The sequence below is a fragment of the Doryrhamphus excisus genome, linkage group LG6 (genome assembly GCF_037039965.1).
Source record: "Doryrhamphus excisus strain RoL-2023G ecotype Guam linkage group LG6, RoL_Dexc_Guam_v1.1, whole genome shotgun sequence".
In the NCBI taxonomy this organism is placed as follows: Eukaryota; Metazoa; Chordata; class Actinopteri; order Syngnathiformes; family Syngnathidae; genus Doryrhamphus; species Doryrhamphus excisus.
In genome coordinates this window covers 23,495,233-23,514,007 of record NC_136362.1, presented here as the reverse complement: position 1 = coordinate 23,514,007, position 18,775 = coordinate 23,495,233, and the positions used below count along the sequence as shown (strand labels likewise).

General features: G+C 42.2%; 1 protein-coding gene across 1 annotated transcript in view; it reads right to left on the bottom strand.

Moving 5' to 3' along the window:
• Positions 1–1,057: 1,057 nt before the first annotated feature.
• alx4b (ALX homeobox 4b) overlaps positions 1,058–18,775 on the bottom strand; it is a 33,441-nt gene continuing 15,723 nt past the window's right edge. The window contains exons 2-4 of the mRNA XM_058087095.2: positions 17,102–17,415; positions 3,291–3,416; positions 1,058–3,184 (exon numbers count right to left, since the gene is read on the bottom strand). Of these exons, the coding sequence (XP_057943078.2) occupies positions 2,867–3,184; positions 3,291–3,416; positions 17,102–17,415 (758 nt within the window). The 3' untranslated portion in view covers positions 1,058–2,866. The remainder of the gene's footprint in view (positions 3,185–3,290; positions 3,417–17,101; positions 17,416–18,775) is intronic.

Sequence of the window (18,775 nt, the reverse complement as noted above, 5' to 3'; positions counted from 1 at the left end):
TGTCTCTACTGGTGCCACGCTCTGCTGTGACACCACCTTCCCGCTCCAGGTGAGCAGCCCATTGGTTTCTCTTTGGTTGTTTCTGCTGGTATCCTGGTGTCCTTTCTACTGCTACCAAATAGCATGTTTTACGTTCGTAGTTTTACCGAGGTTCAAGGACAACCTACTATTATCAAAACGAGGTTCAAGGACAACCTACTATTATCAAACCACGGTTTTATTTGTTTTTAACCATTCCATTTGGAAGTCTACATGCATTTTTGAAAAAAGTGAATGAGTTAGGTAAAGAGTTTGGATTCTCAAAACAATATGCGATCAAAAGAGTCATACATTTGCATCACATAAAAAAGAATCAGACCTCACAAAACGCTTGGCGTTATATTTATCTCCCGCCGTATCCCGCCACGCTGTCGCCTGTCCTTTGTGTATCTGATGAAGACGCTCGGATCTTTGCAACCTCGGCTGGTTTTGGAACTACAGTATTTTTAGTGGAACATGTTAGCTCTTCTGACAAGGTTTACTTTAGCATTATTAGAATTATTACTATTGTTATTGGGCTGCACGAGTGCACGAGCTAGGAGACCCAAGGTCAATTCCACCTCTCCCCGTGCATGCGTGGGTTTTCTCCGGGTACTCCGGTTTCCTCCCACATTCCAAAAACATGCTAGGTTAATTGGCGACTCCAAAATGTTTGTCTATATGTGCCCTGGGATTGGCTGGCCACCAGTCCAGGTGGGATAGGCTCCAGCACCCCCAAACCCTCATGAGGATAAGCAGTAGAAAATGAATGAATTAAGTATTATTATTATTATTTTTTTTTTATTATTTTGTTATTATTATTATTATTATTTATTATTATTATTATTAGACTTTATTATTAGAAGTAGTACTACACCTACTAGCTAGCGTCAATGTTGTTGTGTCCGGTTAAACATTTCTTAGCTTAGTTGTTAGCTTATGAGCCCCTATGGAGTCGGTGACTATACACGGTTTGTTCATATTTCCACAGATATTGACCAGATTTAGCAAAAAGAATAAACATGTTTAATATTTTATTCAATTTAATCATTGAAAAACAAGTTACCTTTTTACAAGAACATATCAGCACCCTGAGCGGACATCAGTTGCGGTGCTAAATTGGGACGGCGTTAAGCATTTATTGATTTTTTTTTGGCTACACAAAATAGACAGTCTGGACACAAAATACTCCAAACTGTAAGTGCAATAAGTTATTGCAATGGCACATTATAATATCAGAAGTACAATCAATCACTTGGTTATTATACAAAAAGCAGCTTAAAGGGGAACTGCACTTTCTGGGGAATTTTGCCCATTTTTCACAATCCTAATGTGAAACATGAACAAATATTTCTTTCTGTGCATTCTAGCGTAAAGTTAATATCATGTATCTAACAACGAGCGTCATGGAAATATCTATTTTTTACACTAAAGCCCTTACAAAAAAACAAACTGCGGTTCCCCTTTAAAGCAATTAGAAGGTTATTCAAACATATAGTTTAAAGCCCAAAATAGCACAACTTTACACTGGAAATATAACCGTAATATTTCAATGGTTTGGCATTTGGAGTCCATTAATGTACAAGAAGAGAACACTATAATAATACACATTGTTTATATTCACACAGAACAACTTCATGATCACGTCATTTCAGTAGTATCATCGTAGTAAGAGCTGCAGTTTGAAACGCCAACGCCATCCAAAAACTTGTAAACAGGAAGTCACAAATTCCTTATCGAAATTGAAGTGGGGGGTGGGGCATGATGTTGCATCACCTATGTTTACGATTGTTGCATGAGTGCTTTGCGGTCATTTTTTTTAATGCGTTTTGGGCTTCTCATCCACACAGACATTTTTGGCCACTGGAGGGAAAACTGCTTTTTCAGTATTTTTTTTCTTCAGTTTTTTCAATATTTCAACTTTCTTCGAGTTAATTTTCGATTTTTTTGTTCACATTTTTCAAATTTTAATTATGCCATATATTAATTTCATTCCTTTTACTTCCTCGACAAAATGTTCCAAAAATGTGAACCATTTTTTTTGTGTCTCATAATTGTAAAAAATATTTCAATTCTGTGCTAATAAAATGATATTTTTCTTGTTGATATTATGAGTTCACGTTTCATTCAAATGTATGTCTCTCTTTAAAAAACAACTTTCTTCAATATTTTTTTTTTTTTTACTTCAGTCTCATAAAATTGATATCCACTTTCTTGTGGGACAAAAAGGAGCTCCAAAATAACAGCATTGCTTGTTTGTTTTAAAAACAAAACGTCACGGTGGTAAAAAGCCATATTTGGAGTCTGAAGACCAGAAACTAGGTGCTAGCTAGCTAGCTAGCTAAGGATGGATGTTTAGCTAGCCAGCTAGCTAGCTAGGGATCCTCCCTCTGGCATCTCTTTGTGGAGTTTGCATGTTCTCCGGGTACTCCGGTTTCCTCCCACATTCCAAAAACATGCTAGGTTAATCAGCCACTCCAAATTGTCCATAGGTATGAATGTGAGTGTGAATGGTTGTTTGTCTATAACTAGCTAGCTAGCTGGTGCCAGTGTTTGAGTTGAGGTTTGATAAGGGGGCAATCGAACACGCTTGGCGATTGGTGTGTCAAGCAGTCAAACTAAAACCATCGGAGGTTCCAAAAGTGTATTTCTACGTTTTGCAGCACATATTTGTGATATTAATTTTTCCAAAGTGAGCACTCATGTGAATGTAGTTCACTTAGACCTGAGACATGAATGAATGAAGACCCCCCCTCATGTTGATGTGATCATGTGACCTGCGTTATCGCCAGCGCTGTCTGCAAAGCCCCACCACAGTGCTTCACGGCTGTCGAGGAGAAGCAGAAGATCATGTCGCCCAAGAAATGGCGGCACTGTGCTCCTTGGCCTTCATACGCAGGGCTGCTATGCTGGAGGACTTGCGGTCTGGATCCACATTGAGATCATAGCCATTCATGCCTCCGCCCATTCCGGGTCCCCCAAAGAGACTTCCCATGTGTGTCTGTCCCATGTGGCTGCTCCCTGGGCTGGGCACACCCAGGAAGTCTGAGACCCCACCATGGGCGTGCGTGTGAGGGGGCATGCAGGGGGGCACGGTATCACAAGGAACAACGCAACCTGGCACCGGAGACGCACCGCTGCTGCCGATCCAAGAAGGGTTCTGGATCTGAAAGCAAAGAGCAAAGGTGACGAGACTCCAACAAAGACGTCCTGACTTAGCAAGGCGGTGATGGCGGATCCGCAGGTCAGGTGGACTTAGGACCAGGACTTACCTGTGCGTAGTTGTCAGGCCTCAGGAGAGGCAGCTCATAAGCAGTAGAGAAATGGGTTCGAACTTGTTGCATTTGGCCAAAGCGCTCCCGCTTCCTCCACTTGGCTCTCCGGTTCTGGAACCACACCTAGAAAGAATGTTACCTGTTAGGGAACCACTTCTGGGAACCACCGGATCTTTTTTGTCAACGGAATGAACGAGGGCACCGCCCCTAAAATACCCGTTCAGTTGCAATTGCTTTTTTTTGATTGGCCGGAGAGTCAGTTCACCGTTCCTTTTGCAGGGCGGGACTATCTGCGTGCCTCGCTCTGTGGGTGGGCGGGGTTATCTGACTGAACGACCGAGACCAGGAGATTGATGGACACTGTTCATTCTGATTGACCTCGTTCGTTCCGTTCACAAAACACAACCAGTTCTTTTGACCCGTTCGTTCATGACCGACACATCACGAGTCATCATGTGTTTTTGTTGCGCTGTTGAGTCGGAACCAACGTGAACGTGAGTGAATGGACTGACTCAACACGACTGACAGGGTCTATGCACAGGGGGGGGGGGGGGGGGGGGACACAGGCTAACCACCTATTGACCCAAATGAACGGAATTAACGAAATGACCAAAATAACCAAAATGAACGAAATCAACGATATCAACGATATCAACGAAATCAACAAAATCAACGATATTAATGAAATCAACGAAATGACCAAATGAATGAAATGACCGAAATGAACGAAATCAACGATATCAGCGATATCAACAAAACGACCAAAATGAACGAAATGAACAAAATGAATGAAATCAACGAAATCAACCATATCAACGAAATCAACAGAATCAACGAAATGACCAAAATGAACGAAATGGCCGAAATGAACGAAATGAACAAAATCAACGATATCAACGAAATGACCAAAATGAACAAAATGACCGAAATGACTGAAATGAACAAGATGAATGAAATTAACAAAATGAACGGAATGACCGAAATGAACAAAATGAACGAAATCAATGAAATCAACGAAATCAACGTAATCAACAAAATCAACAAAAACAACGAAATCAACGAAATCAACGAAATCAACGAAATGACCAAAATTAACGAAATGAACAAAATGACCGAAATGGCCGAAATGAGCAAAACGACCGAAATGAACGAAATGACCCAAATTAACAAAATGAACGGAATGACCGAAATGAACGAAATGAACAAAATGATCCGGTTCACTGAAATGCACGGTTTTGCCCGCCACTAATGTTTAACCCAAATATGAGTATCCGTTGCGGATACATTTTTGTCAAACGAGTACATTTCTTGATTATCCTTGTTTAATGAAAATACTCATTATGTATCCACTCTTCACACTATGCCTGGCCACACACACAGCGACCACCTCTACCAAGACCGACCCCCCCTCGGCCATCTCTGTGTGGAGTTTGCATGTTCTCCCCGTGCATGTGTGGGTTTTCTCCGGGTACTCCGGTTTCCTCCCACATTCCAAAAACATGCTAGGTTAATTGGCGACTCCAAACTGTCCATAGGTATGAATGTGAGTGTGAATGGTTGTTTGTCTATATGTGCCCTGTGATTGGCTGGCCACCAGTCCAGGGTGTACCCTGCCTCTCGCCCGAAAACAGCTGGGATAGGCTCCAGCACCCCGTGACCTTTGTGAGGAAAAGCGGTAGAAAACTTGCAATGAGTCTCTTATAGCGCTGTGGGGGAATATTGGCCAACTCATCTTTGCAGGATTGTTGTCATTCAGCCACATTGGAGGCTTTTCCAGCATGAAGCCTTTTGAAGGTCATGCCACAGCATCTCAAGAGGATTCTAGTCAGGACTTTGACTTGGCCGCTCCAAAGTCAGTTTTTCTTCAGCCATTCAGAGGTGGATATGCTGGTGTGTTCTGGATCATTGTCCTGCTGTGGAATCCAAGTTGGTTCCAGCTTGAGGTCACCAACATTCTTCTTCAGGGTTTTTTGGTAGACAGCAGAATTCATGCTTCCATTTGTTACAAGTCTTCAACAAGTCTTCCAGGTTTGAAAATTGAGAAAAGCCTTAAATGAATGGTTTTTTTTGTTCAGCAGTTGTTTTGGTCTTGGAACTCTGCCATGCAGGCCGTTTTTGCCTGGCGTCTTTCTTACGGTGGAGTCCTGAACGCTGACTTTAACTGAGGCAAGTGAGGCCTGCAGTTCTTTGGATGTTGTTGTGGGGTCTTTTGTGACCTCTTGGATGAGTCATCGCTGTGCTCTGGGGGTCATTTTGATTGGCCGGCCACCGCCGTTCCGTGTTTTGGCCACTTTTGGACAATGGTTCTCACTGGGCTCGGTTTTTCACACAGGACCATGTAGCTTTGGATTTTTTTAGTCACGTAATAATACAATATTTCATTGAATAACTACATTTTATGTTGAGTTGCATTGTTATTGACTCATATTTACATTTGTTTGACCAAACCAACTTTGGAAATGAACTCATCCAACAGACCTTACAATATTTCATGATGCCCAGCCTCATGTGGACGCTCCCTCCAACACCCTCCACCGTCCTCCACCATCCTCCACCGTCCTCCACCGTCCCCCACCATCACCACCATCCTCCACCGTCCTCCACCGTCCTCCACCGTCCTCCAACACCCTCCTCCACCGTCCTCCACCGTCCTCCAACACCCTCCACCGTCCTCCAACACCCTCCACCATCCTCTACCATCCTCCACCGTCCTCCAACACCCTCCACCATCCTCTACCATCCTCCACCGTCCTCTAACACCCTCCACCATCTTTCACCGTCCTCCACCGTCTTCCACCGTCCTCAACCGTCCTCCACCGTCCTTCAACACCCTCCACCATCCTCCACCGTCCTCCACCGTCCTCCACCGTCCTCCACCGTCCTCCACCGTCCTCCACTGTCCTCCAACACCCTCTACCGTCCTCCACCGTCCTCCAACACCCTCCACTATCCTCCACCGTCCTCCAACACCCTCCACCATCCTCCACCGTCCTCCAACACCCTCCACCATCTTTCACCATCCTCCACCGTCTTCCACCGTCCTCCACCATCCTCCACCATCACCCACCATCCTCCACCATCCTCTACCATCACCCACCATCCTCCACCATCTTCCACATCCTCCACCATCCTCCACCATCACCCAGGTAAAATTGTGTTTGAGTCAACAAGGGCAACTGTCACTGTTATTGGAATCCAGGAGCTTACGTTAGTTCCGTCAACAACATCAGCACAGATGCAGCAACAACACTTAAGATGTCCGCTGTCATCGGGATGATTGTGTCTTCCAGCACAAGAACGGCTCACTCTGACATCACAGTGAACCCCGCTTCCTTATATTGGTGTGCCGGGTACGGTGTACGGGCTTGCCCCCCCCACCCCACCCCCGCTCTGCTGCACTGTTTTGTCGAAGATTTCACCATGTTAGCATAAAGCAATGGCTTCCAGGAAATATTTGCGAGAATGCTAATTTGCCTAAAGGGGCAAGCATCAGGCAGAAGTGGTTGGAGTTTCAGGTTTCAGGTGAAGAGAAAAAATATGTAAAGTCTGATGCCTTTCCAGCTGCACTTGGTCAAGTTGAAGAGCACAAGCTGTAAGTAACAATTTGTTTTATCAGTGTCCTGACTGTGTTTATGCTGTGCAAGTAAGCAGTTGTCTGTGTAGCATTATACGGTGTGCATACAGGGAGCGGGGTGCAGGAAGCACAGCCAGAATTAATCCATACATGAGTCACATTGGACTGTTAGGCACCGCCCTTTAATTTCATCCGATAGTCCCGACAGGAAAACACAATCATACAATTTAATGGAGCAAATACTAGAATTGAGTAAAAGTATTGATTTTGTGATTTGAGGAAATGATGACTGATCATATGTCCACTAAATTGGACATTGTGCATCGCAAACTATATTTTTACTACAATTTATAGTATTGTTTTTGAAAATACTTACAAATACTACAGTAACTTTTTGGCTGCAAATCAGTTGAATTTTTATTATAACAATATTTTATGTATTTTAGTTGAGAGTAATTATGAGAGTAATTTATGAGAGTAATGATCATTGTTGATACTGTTTGTAAAGGTCAGGTGAGAGCATGCTAGCAAAGCCCACAGAGTATTCATTCATTCATTTTCTACTGCGTATCCTCACAAGGGTCGTGGGGGGGTGTTGTTTTTTTGTTTTTTTTTATTATTCTTTGTGTTTATTGAACTATATTTCATCAGACGTTCAAATGCACGTTGTCTACTCTAATGGACATGTTACCAACTCCTTGAAAAATTTATGATTTTTAAAAATGAAGATGATAATTTTTGTGTAATAAAAACACTTAGGAAAAAAATATTATAATGCATGCATGAAAGGGATAAGATAAAAAGACTAGATTTTAGGGGAAAAAATACTTTAAAATAGTGAAATGATTTGTCCATACAGCAGGTACATTTTACTTGGTAAGAAATCTTAAATGAAGATTTTTAAGAAGTTCTAATATTTTTTATTTTTTATTTGTCATTTTTCATGTTTTATTTTTTATATTATTTATAAAAAATACAAAATATTTATTATTTATTATTTATTATTTATTATTTATTATTTATTATTTATTATTTATTATTTATTATTTATTATTTATTATTTATTATTTATTATTTATTATTTATTATTTATTATTTATTATTTATTATTTATTTTAATTTTTTTTTAATTTATTTTTATTTATTTTTTTTATTTTTTTATTTTTTATTTTTTATTTTTTATTTTTTATTTTTTATTTTTTATTTTTTATTTTTTATTTTTTATTTTTTATTTTTTATTTTTTATTTTTTATTTTTTATTTTTTATTTTTTATTTTTTATTTTTTATTTTTTATTTTTTATTTTGTCCCGTCCAGCCATTGGGGCAGATAGTATTGTTGATCTAAATGCCCTTACATGCTAAATATTATACTTATTTTAATAAAATACTTTTTTCTTTACCAAAAATGAAATGCCACAGTGACTGGTTGGGGAGATCGGGTATTGAACCCCCAACCAGCTCTACATCCTGCACCATGGCCTTCAAGATGCATAGTGTACTGTGTAAATGTACTCATTCACTGACAAGGATGGCAATTAGACATAAAATAGTTCTTCCAAGTGGTTAGCACGCAGGCCTCACAGCTAGGAGACCCAAGTTCAATTCCACCCTCGGGCATCTCTGTGTGTGGATTGCATGTTCTCCGGGAACTCCGGTTTCCTCCCACATTCCAGGTTAATTCCTGCTAGGTTAATTGGCCACTCCAAATTGTCCATAGGTATGAATGTGAGTGTGAATGGTTGTTTGTCTATATGTGCCCTGTGATTGGCCACCAGTCCAGGGTGGAAGACAGCTGGGATAGGCTCCAGCATCCCCGTGAGGATAAGCGGTAGAAAATGAATGAATGAATGAATCGTTAACAACCATCCAGTTCATTTTCTGTCATCCTTGTGCATGAAAAAATGTCAGAGTGAGCCTTCGTGTTGGTGGATGTCCAATACTTATTCTCCCAAGAAGATCTTTACATTTACAAAAAAAAAATCATACTTTTAATACTTTTAAAAGTATGAATCCATACCTGATTAATAATAATAATAACATAACTGTAAGCTGGACAAACAGTGAATGTGGGACATGAGTATATGTAATATATCAGTTCTATTAGTAATTCATGTTTGAATAACTATAACAAATTAAATAATATACAAATGATTAATATACCGATAATCGGGACGATGTTAGCATAAAAATGTGATATAGGTAGATATCGGTATCAGATTTTTTTCCCTGAATATGAAAGCCGCTATTAAAAAAAGTAGATATGTCACGTTACATATGAAGAGCTTGCAACCAAAAGGCGCTAAATCCAATTTTCACTAAGTTGCATGTTTTTCATGAGTTTAATAGACCTCTGTCATGTGTATCCAAATCACATATTTTGGTCTTGAAATCATTTTTAAAAATAGAAATAGAAAGAAAAAAAGTGATATGAAATTTATGCTTTCAACCAAAAGGCGCTATTTCCATTTCAGATTTCAACCAAAAGGAGCTAAATCCCTTTCTTTATTCTTTATTCTGATTGGCCCAAGTTTCCCATCTATTGATAATCTGACCAATACAATTGGCACTGCACATACAGAAAGCCAGTATCAGTGCGCATCCTGTTTTGTTTGTGTACATTAAGTACATATGATACATATTATAGTTACAGTATGCTATGCAATTCAGGAGAACACAAATTGTGTTTTTACAGTATTCTGTAACATGGAAGTTTTTTTTTACGCCATAAAAGGCCTTGACACCTCCAGCTTTCATGAGAAACATTATTTTACTTGTACAAAAAAACATACAATGTAAAGAGTTTGTAATGAGATGATTTTTGTCACTGTCACCTTCATGGTGCAGTCAAATATGAGCACTGCTTTTAATAACATTTTTATTATTTTAATTAATAATAATTATTTTGTATTGTATGTTGAGAATGGCTTCTGTGTTGTAATTATTTTATTAGCATAGCACATTAAAGCACCTTACATTCTTTTACAACAATGCCATTGAAGAAGTTAAAGGTGACTTCAAATTTATTTCAGCCAAAAGGCGCTAAATCCGAGAAAAAAAATTAATAAAAAAAATATATAAAATACATGGTGTGTGCAGGATTTTTATAGCATGCATTTTTATGACCTATATTGATAGTTCTTTCATTTGCAATATAGACTTGATGACCAAATAGATTGATATGTGCGTAGTTAAAAATCATTGATTTTCTCAAAATCAGTCAAAATGGATTTAGCGCCTTTTGGTTGCAAACTCTTCATATACTGCTCTCGGTATTGGAAATTGAGAGTTGGATTGAGAGTTTTTGTCCAAAAAGCCAATATTGATAATATAACAAGTGAATAATAATAAAAAGTGACAGTAGTAAAAAAAAAAGATTTTTACATCTTTAAGCACAAAGGGGAAACAATCCTGCTTCCACTGATTGTTGGTTGATTCCCAGCCCAATCAGCCCTTGACACCAACATTCCCAAAAGTCACCCCGTTTTTCAACCCCGTCCCAGATTCACATCATCTCTGCTGTGTTTGGACTAAAAAATGAGCATTATTTCTCCAATTATTGTGGTATAGTGGTATTTTAATCTTATTAGTGCCACAAAATGCCTTCATTTTCAGGCGTTTCTTTGGACCACAATTTGATTTAAAAAAGGGAACAGTCTACGGTCTGATGGTTTTGTCGGAATCTAACATGTAGAACTCTTTCTCTATTCCACAGGTCAGCTGGCTTGGCCTCCCAAAGTTGAAAAGTGTTGGGCGAACTTGTTGCTGCACCTCCGTGTTGAGGTGAGGGGTCGTTGACCTATGAATTCAATCATACGTCTGCAGGAGGGCTTAAAGTCTGTACCATCCCCGAGGGGCTTTGGTCAAGGGGGGGGGGTTATTGTTTGATGTTGGCCTTGTCCGTTTAGATGGTTTGTTCTGAGCAGATGTACCCCAAGTTTCCATGGTTAGGGTTAGGTGTTCAATAGGCTCTACAACAGGCTGTGATTGGACTGCTTTTCACTGACGGTATGGTTGCCCCGACCCACATGGGGGCTTCCTCTATCACAGTTTTCCAATCCGGTTCATCCGTTCCAGATAATTATTCTTTGCCTGTTTGTGATCTCTGTTTCGTTTACATCTTTACCCTTTTCTCAACCTTAACTTCTTTGATTTCTAGCAAATCGAGAGGAGTCAGTTGAGGTGGCTCGGGCATCTAGTCCGGATGCCACCCGGACGCCTCCCTGGTGAGGTGTTCCGGGCATGCCCAGCCGGGAAAAGGCCCCGGGGCAGACCTAGGACACGCTGGAGGGATTATGTCTCACAGCTGGCCTGGGAACGCCTTGGTGTCCTCCCGGTGGAGCCGGAGGAGGTGGCCGGGGACCGGGAAGTCTGGGCTTCCCTACTAATACTGCTGCCTCTGCGGACCCGGATAAGCGGAGGAAAATGGATTGATGGGTGGATTTCTAGCAGAGGTGGCCCCCAAAACGGACATCTACGCCTTGGCTGCGCCTACAAATTTTGTCCATGAAAATTGTGAACCACCAGGTGGCGGTATTTACCAGCAGTACATTTAAGTGACCACCAGGTGGCGACATAGTGGTAGGGTTGGGGTTAGGGTTGGGGTTTGACATAGTAGGTATAGTCAAAAAGGAGGTCTTGGTAGCTGCTACCATAAGCAAATAACTCGAGAACGGTGCGTCCTATTGCATTTTTCCCGAGGCCAACTCCCCCCATAAGTGGGCACAAACTTTCGTTTGGGACCACTTCCGACTTCCTGTGTCCACCGGAAGGGGGCGTAACTTCCAAAAAACGGTCGTATCTCAGGAACCTGGTGTGACAAATGGCAGCCAACGACAAATGGCAGCCTGGGCGGAGGCCAACGTTCGACTGGCGATGCGAACCAAGCTCCTGCTCAGTTTTTCAAGGACCAAATGGCACATGGTGGCACGCCACCCATGCCGTACTCCCGGAGCACCTCCAAAGGGTGCCGCGAGGGATGGGGTCTATGCACCCTCCAGCACTGGTCCAGTGTTCCACCACCAGGACGAAAACTGAACCTCTTGTAGTCAAGGTTGGACCAACGGTCGTACCCATCTATCCAGAACCCTGGAATAGAGTTCCCAGGGAGACTGAGGGGTGTGATCCACCTATAATTGGGGACCACCACCCCGGTCTGCTAATCCAATGGTACTTTTCCCGACTTGCAGCAATTGCAGGCGAAACTGGAGCTTTGCCACTGGGGGGCAACTGGGGGGCATTCAAAGATGTTGCAATCATACAAATGTAGTATTCTACACTGGTCAGTAGGTGTCAGCAATGTTATTGTAGTAGTTATTAGTAGTAGTTTTGGAAGCTGATAGCCAATATTCCTTTGCAATAAACATGTAAAAATCAGCCCTGGTTATTGACCCAGCCGATAATCGGTCGACCATGATTAAAAACTGTATTTAGAAGGTCGTAAACATGTTCGTGAGTATGACAATATTCTATTCTAGGGACTACTTGAAGTAAGAATCACCCAGTTTGGTGTCAACAAAGCTTGGACCAGCCTGGTCCATCTTGACCTCATCAACCCCTTCAGTGGTGGCCATTTTAGATGATTTTGACTGATCTTCACAGAGTATTGTGTTCTAGGGTTAAATAAACATACAAGCTACCAAAGGAAAGATTCGATTCCTGTCTTTCATCAAAAACTATCGTTTGTTTCTACTTTTGTCCGTTCTTTAGTCATCAGCAGTAGAACATAGGAAAGTTACCGCAAAATGTCAGCTTTTGGTTCAAAGATAGCATAACCTTCACTGTATTTATACATATGTTCTGCTTTTGTGACAGCTCAAATATCTAAACAATATACATACATTGTATACTAAATGATAAAATATACTACAACATAAACACAAACTATTTGATAACATCCAAATCATTTATATAGAACTATAACATCATGAAGTAGTTACAGTTTTAGCAGTTGGAATTGGTGCAGGCCGCACGGTGGGGGAGTGGTTAGCATGTTGGTCACGCCGTCAGGAAATGGGGAAGGTCTGGGTTCAAATCTCCTTTTGAGTGTCCCTGTGTGGAGTTCGCTTGTTCTTTGGTTTTGTGTTGGGTTAGGGTTACAGGGTTAGGGTTATAGGGTTATAGGGTTATAAGGTTGGGGTTATAGGGTTAGGGTTAGGGTTATAGGGTTATAGGACTATAGGATTGGGGTTATAGGGTTAGGGTTATAGGGTTAGGGTTACAGTTAGTGTTAGGGTTAGGGTTACAGTTAGGGTTAGGGTTGTTGTATTGAGTACAAAAACACACGTTGGTCTATATGTGCCTTGCGATTGGCTGGTTATCAGTGCAGAGTGTACCCCGCCTCTCATCCAGCTGGGATAGGCTCCAGCATACATGTACATGCATGTGCATGCATGTACATGTGTGTTTGCGTAGCCCTCAAAACAAAACGTAAATACTTCTTTGGGATGGAGTGTTGGGGTTATAATATATATATATATTATATATATTATATATGTGACCTGTGATTGGCTGGCCACCAGTCCAGGGTGGACCCCGCCTCTCGCCCCAAGACAGCTGGGATAGGCTCCAGCACCCCGCGACCCTCGTGAGGAAAAAGCGGTAGTAAATTAATGAATGAATATATATTATGTTATTATATATTATACTATATACAGTAACGTCTTGTTATATCGATATTCTCGGGAGTCAGAAAAAATACCGATATAACCGGACTATCCATATATCCGATCCTGCGCCGAACTGCATTAAAAGTGGGCAATAATGCACTCAACACTCAACAGCTAAGCTAGATAGATAGATAGATAGATAGATAGCTGGAATTTTTTTAATGATCTGCCATTTGTTGTCGTCCACCCCCTACCAAGTGCCCCCCCTGTCCCCCTCCCCTACCTTTTATGTCTGCGAGGGGAAGAGGGGATATTGGAAAGTGAGATGGGAGAATGTTCAAACCGGAGCTTGTTTTCATTTCATGTTTAATTTCCTGCCGCCAAAGCCCGTGGCTTTCCGCTGCTGACCCCTCTGACCTCTTTGGAGGCGTCCAGACGAAAGCGGCCGACAACACGCAGGACGCCCACATTTCCATAGTAGCGTGTCATTTAGAACGTTCATTTAGAACGTTCATTTAGAACGTTCCTAATGTGTTAGTGACTCACGGGTTCCCTCAGCTTCAACGCTGCTAATGTATTGCAAAATAGCGTACGTACGTACATATGTATGTAGGTATGTATGTAACGTGTACGTGTTGCTTTCTGACTGTATCGTGTTTCACGGAGGGTTTGCGCCACGCTGCTTCGCCTTTGAGCAGCTGTAGGAAGGGACGCCAGCCAAATAGTTTGTCAGGGAGATCATTGGTAGAGCCAATGAAGTCACATGTGTCTCTGCGTCCTCGCTTTTCCAACTTCTAAATGTTTCTTCTCGACAGGCCAGTGGCGTCTTTGCACAATGCGGATAATTCCCATGCAACATCAACATCGGCTTTTGGAAGCTTTCTTTCTTGCAGACATCTGCAAGGAAGGTGGCTCGGAGCAACACGGTCATTGCTGAAGATGTTGACGGCAAAGCCATTAAAGAGCTTTTATTTATGCTCCACGGCCAACAGGCAAGGAGAGAAGGAGAGGAGGGGAGAAGGAGGGGAGGAGAGGGAGGGCAGAGTGCACAAACTCCAAAAGCGTCTTTGAAGTTTCAGCCGTCTCACCTCATCTCCGTCATGCAGGACGTCTGCGATTGATAGAGTGCCTCGGGCGGTGCCTCGCTCGCGGCGCCCACTCCTCCTCAGAAAGGAAGGTGACGTTCAAGTCTAACCAACATAATGGCGGCAAAAGCCCCAAACGGCCCCTGCAGACTTTCATCCTTAAAAACTGAGACTCTCACATTTTCTGCAGAGCACACATCTGGGCTTCAGTGTCTGTTGCTTCCGAGATGAAAAGAAGGATTCAATTGCTTGCCAAGATTGCAATGCCCCCTTGGTATTCCGCAGTCGCGTAGCCCTGGACTTTGTCTTCATGGACCTTCTGTTGCAATTGTGGGATTTAGACTTGATTGCGTGCATATTTAGGGTCTGGTTTGTAGAACTCGGGTCAAACCTCACGCTGACTCAGAAGGCTGGGCGGTGTGCCTGTCAGTCGGGGAAGTTAATGATATTCATCTGGGGAATAGACGGGTCTGTGTGAGCGCAACATCGTGTACTGGTTTTTTCACTGTACCCCCACGCAGACCAGACTGGCCATGCCGTCCCTGACTTCGTCTCAAACTGCATCGGGAAATTCAAACTGGCATCTCAAGTGCTTTTTATAGCCGTACAAAATAGTCCCATGACTTCTTTTCCGCTTATGTTTTACACTCCCCTTTGAGGAAGTCCTTTGACCTTAGTGGCGCCTTTGACCTTCATGCAGAGTCCACACCGGGGGCGTCGAAACTTTTTTCCCAGAGGGGCTCGTACTGAAAACTAAAAGCATCCTACTTTGATATCTTGTACACCAACCCCTAAAAACGTATTTATATATTTCATATTGGGCTGCACGGCGTCAAGTGATAAGCATGCAGACCTCACAGCTAGGAGACCCGAGTTCAAACCACCCTCGGCAATCTCTGTGTGGAGTTTTCTCCGGGTACTCCGGTTTCCTCCCACATTCCAAAAACATGCTAGGTTAATTGGCCACTCCAAATTGTCCATAGGTATGAATGTGAGTGTGAATGGTTGTTTGTCTATATGTGCCCTGTGATTGGCCACCAGTCCGGGGTGGACCCCGCCTCTCAGCTCCAGCGCCGTCCATGACCCTTGTGAGGATACGCGGTAGAAAATGAATGAATAAATCTAGTCTGCTAATCTTATATTGAGCCCGACTTTCATAGTATTTTTTTTAATATTCATAGTATTTTCATGAACAAGGCTGTGGCACAAGAGGTATTCAGGAAGATGAAGGTTGGTGGTTCAATCCCAGCTCTCCCTCAAAGTACTCCCTAAAAAAGTATTTTATTGTAAAATAAGTATTTCCTGCTTATTTTGAGGTCTAAAAATCTTCAATCTAGATATCTAGATTGTAGTTAAGGAAATCTTAATTTAAGATTTCTTACCAAATAAAATTGACTTGCTGCATGGACATATCATTTTTATAATACAGTAAAGTCTCGTTATATCGATATCGGTTATAACGGATTACTACTTATTACGATACTATTTTCATTTCCTGGCAAATTTCTAGTCTTTTATGATATAATTAGTTCCATTAGTACGATACCCGGTTATTATGATAATCCGGTTACTAGGATGCCCTTTTCATCTCCCGCCAGCCAATTTGGTCTGCTTATATCGATACAAAAGCAGCTTAAATCAATCTTTGCTTAAGGATTTCAATACCAAAAAAGAACACGGCGAACGGCTGCTTCCAGGCATGTGTTTGGCTAGTTATGTGGGGCGGGTTGAGCATGACCTGTGAACCAGGAAGTGCGGGAATCGGTGTGTGTGCTGCGCTCTGGTGGTGGAAGTGTGAAAAATAAAGTTGACTGGAAGCAGCCGTTCGCCGTGTTCTTTTTTGGTATTGAAATCCTTAAGCAAAGATTGATTTAAGTTGCTCGACATTGTTCTATACTATAGAACAATACTATAGAACAATGTCGAGTGCATTATTGCCCACTTTTAATGCAGTTCGGCGCAGGATCGGATATATGGATTGTCCGGTTATATCTGTATTTTTTCCGACTCCCGAGAATATCGATATAACGAGACATTACTGTATATATAAAAAAAATTCCCATAAAACCTAGTCTTTTTTATCTGATATTTGGTTATCCCTCATGTCTGTTTATTGTGTTTACATTGTTCATTGTAGTTTTGAAGTATTAAGTTATTTAGTTTAGTTATTGTAATTTTATTTACTTACTGCACCAGGGTCTGAGAGGACTGAAATGTCATGTATGCATTTGTATTTCCATTACATGCATTTATGTATTTCCAGCATGTATAGCATATTTGACAATAAAGTTGACTTTGACTTGACTTTTTTGATGTGTAGTTTGTGTGTTGAGTGCAAAGTTTCCATGTCCCGCCTCATTGCCCCATAATTAAGAATCGGTCCCTGAATGGATGATTCCTTCAAATAACTGGAGTTTGGTGGTATGTCCCAAACGGGAGCGACTATGGAGTATTACGGTACAGCAATGTGTACCATGAACGATACCGTGACTGAGTGTAGTTCCCGAGTTGGCCGGTTGGATGGGACTGGCTCCAGGCCTTACCTGTACACGAGCCTCTGTCAGGTCCGTCCTCAGTGCCAGCTGCTCGCGGGCGTAGACGTCCGGGTAGTGAGTTTTCTGGAAGACCTTCTCCAGCTCCTCCAGCTGGTAGCTGGTGAAGGTGGTGCGGTTGCGCCTCTTCTTGCCTTTGTTGCTCTCAGCCTCGTTTTTGTCCAGAGGGCTGGAAAGATCCGAACCCGGACGCTCGTTCGGCCCCTTCACGCCGCTTTCCTTCAGATTGAGGTAGCCGCCTTCCATCCCGGGGGTGTCGACACTGGGGGGCAGCTCTGAGTCTGTCAAGTCATTGTTGTCCTTTCCTGCGTGAAGACAATTAAGAAATAGGTGAGTGTTGTGACTGACAGATGCGTGGTAACCATGCGTGGATCCGTGGTGCCAAATGTACAAAATGTTTTTTTATTGCACTACTTCCTGTTGTCATCCAGAGCTCGACCTTGTTCAGTTCCCCTATGAAGCAAAAATGAACCAGTCTATAACGACTTTTTGCCTGTTTTCTCCATGTCACTCAAACGATGGCTTCCCTGTTTTCATGACATCATTGAGGAAATAAGTCCCGCCCATATTTACATGAGACCGCCACTTCCCAGGGAACATTTAAATCTATATTTTTGTTAACTAGGCTTCGCTCCACCAGCCAATCACAGGGCACATATCGACAAACAAACATCCACATATTCCGATTTATTTGCGCAAACGGAAAGAATGTAACCTTTGTATACACCACATTCCCAAAGAAAAGTGTCAATCCGAATGAACACATAATCGGATTCACAGACAGGGGTGGAATATTCCTTTCCCCAAACCGATTGAGGTATCTTGTACCCACTCAAACGTAAAGTTGGCAGTGAAAGAAGTTTGGGATGGCTCTAAACGCTTGGCTTCAGAAGGCGTGGTAAAACTGCCCCTTTGTGATGTCACAGAGGGGACGACTTCCTTATATGGTTTGATATCCATGCTGTAATCATGCATTAACACGTACACTAATGATAAGATGAAAAAGTTAAATATAATGTTTAATCTTCAGTGATGCACTTACGGTTGTCTCTGTGGACACGTTAGCGCTGTTAGCGCTGTTAGCGCTGTTAGGGCGCTTCCATCTTACGTTCCCCAGACGGTAAACATGGATGATGCCGTCTTTATACGGCAACCTGTATACGTCTTTTTTGCTGTTCAATGCTGCCTCACTACCTCCATATCTCCGCAGGCATATCCGATCATTCCACGTTGCGAAGGGATGCTAACAGCTGCTAACAGCTGCGTGTCAACAATAGCAAGCGGCAAGCTACAAAAGATGAGCATCCGTAGCCGCACACTTGCTAAACGAGTCGGTACGGCACAAAAACAATAATAAAGTAATCAATATAGCACAATTAAACAGTAAAAACGCAGCAGTAAACAAGGAGCTGCGTAACTAGCTTACACTCGGGCGCCGCCATCTTGACACATGAGACCTCTGTGTCAAATCCAGTCGATATTGACATTGATATGAACGATGCTTATTTTTGATAGTGTGCTTAAAAGAAATATCGATATTTTAAAATATCGTGTCCAGGCTACCACGCTCACGTCTCTTCATCACGCAGCCATTAAACCCAAGGCCATTTTGTGACAGACCTGGCGCTGCTCCTGTCAAAATATGCTAGATTTTTTTCACTTTTA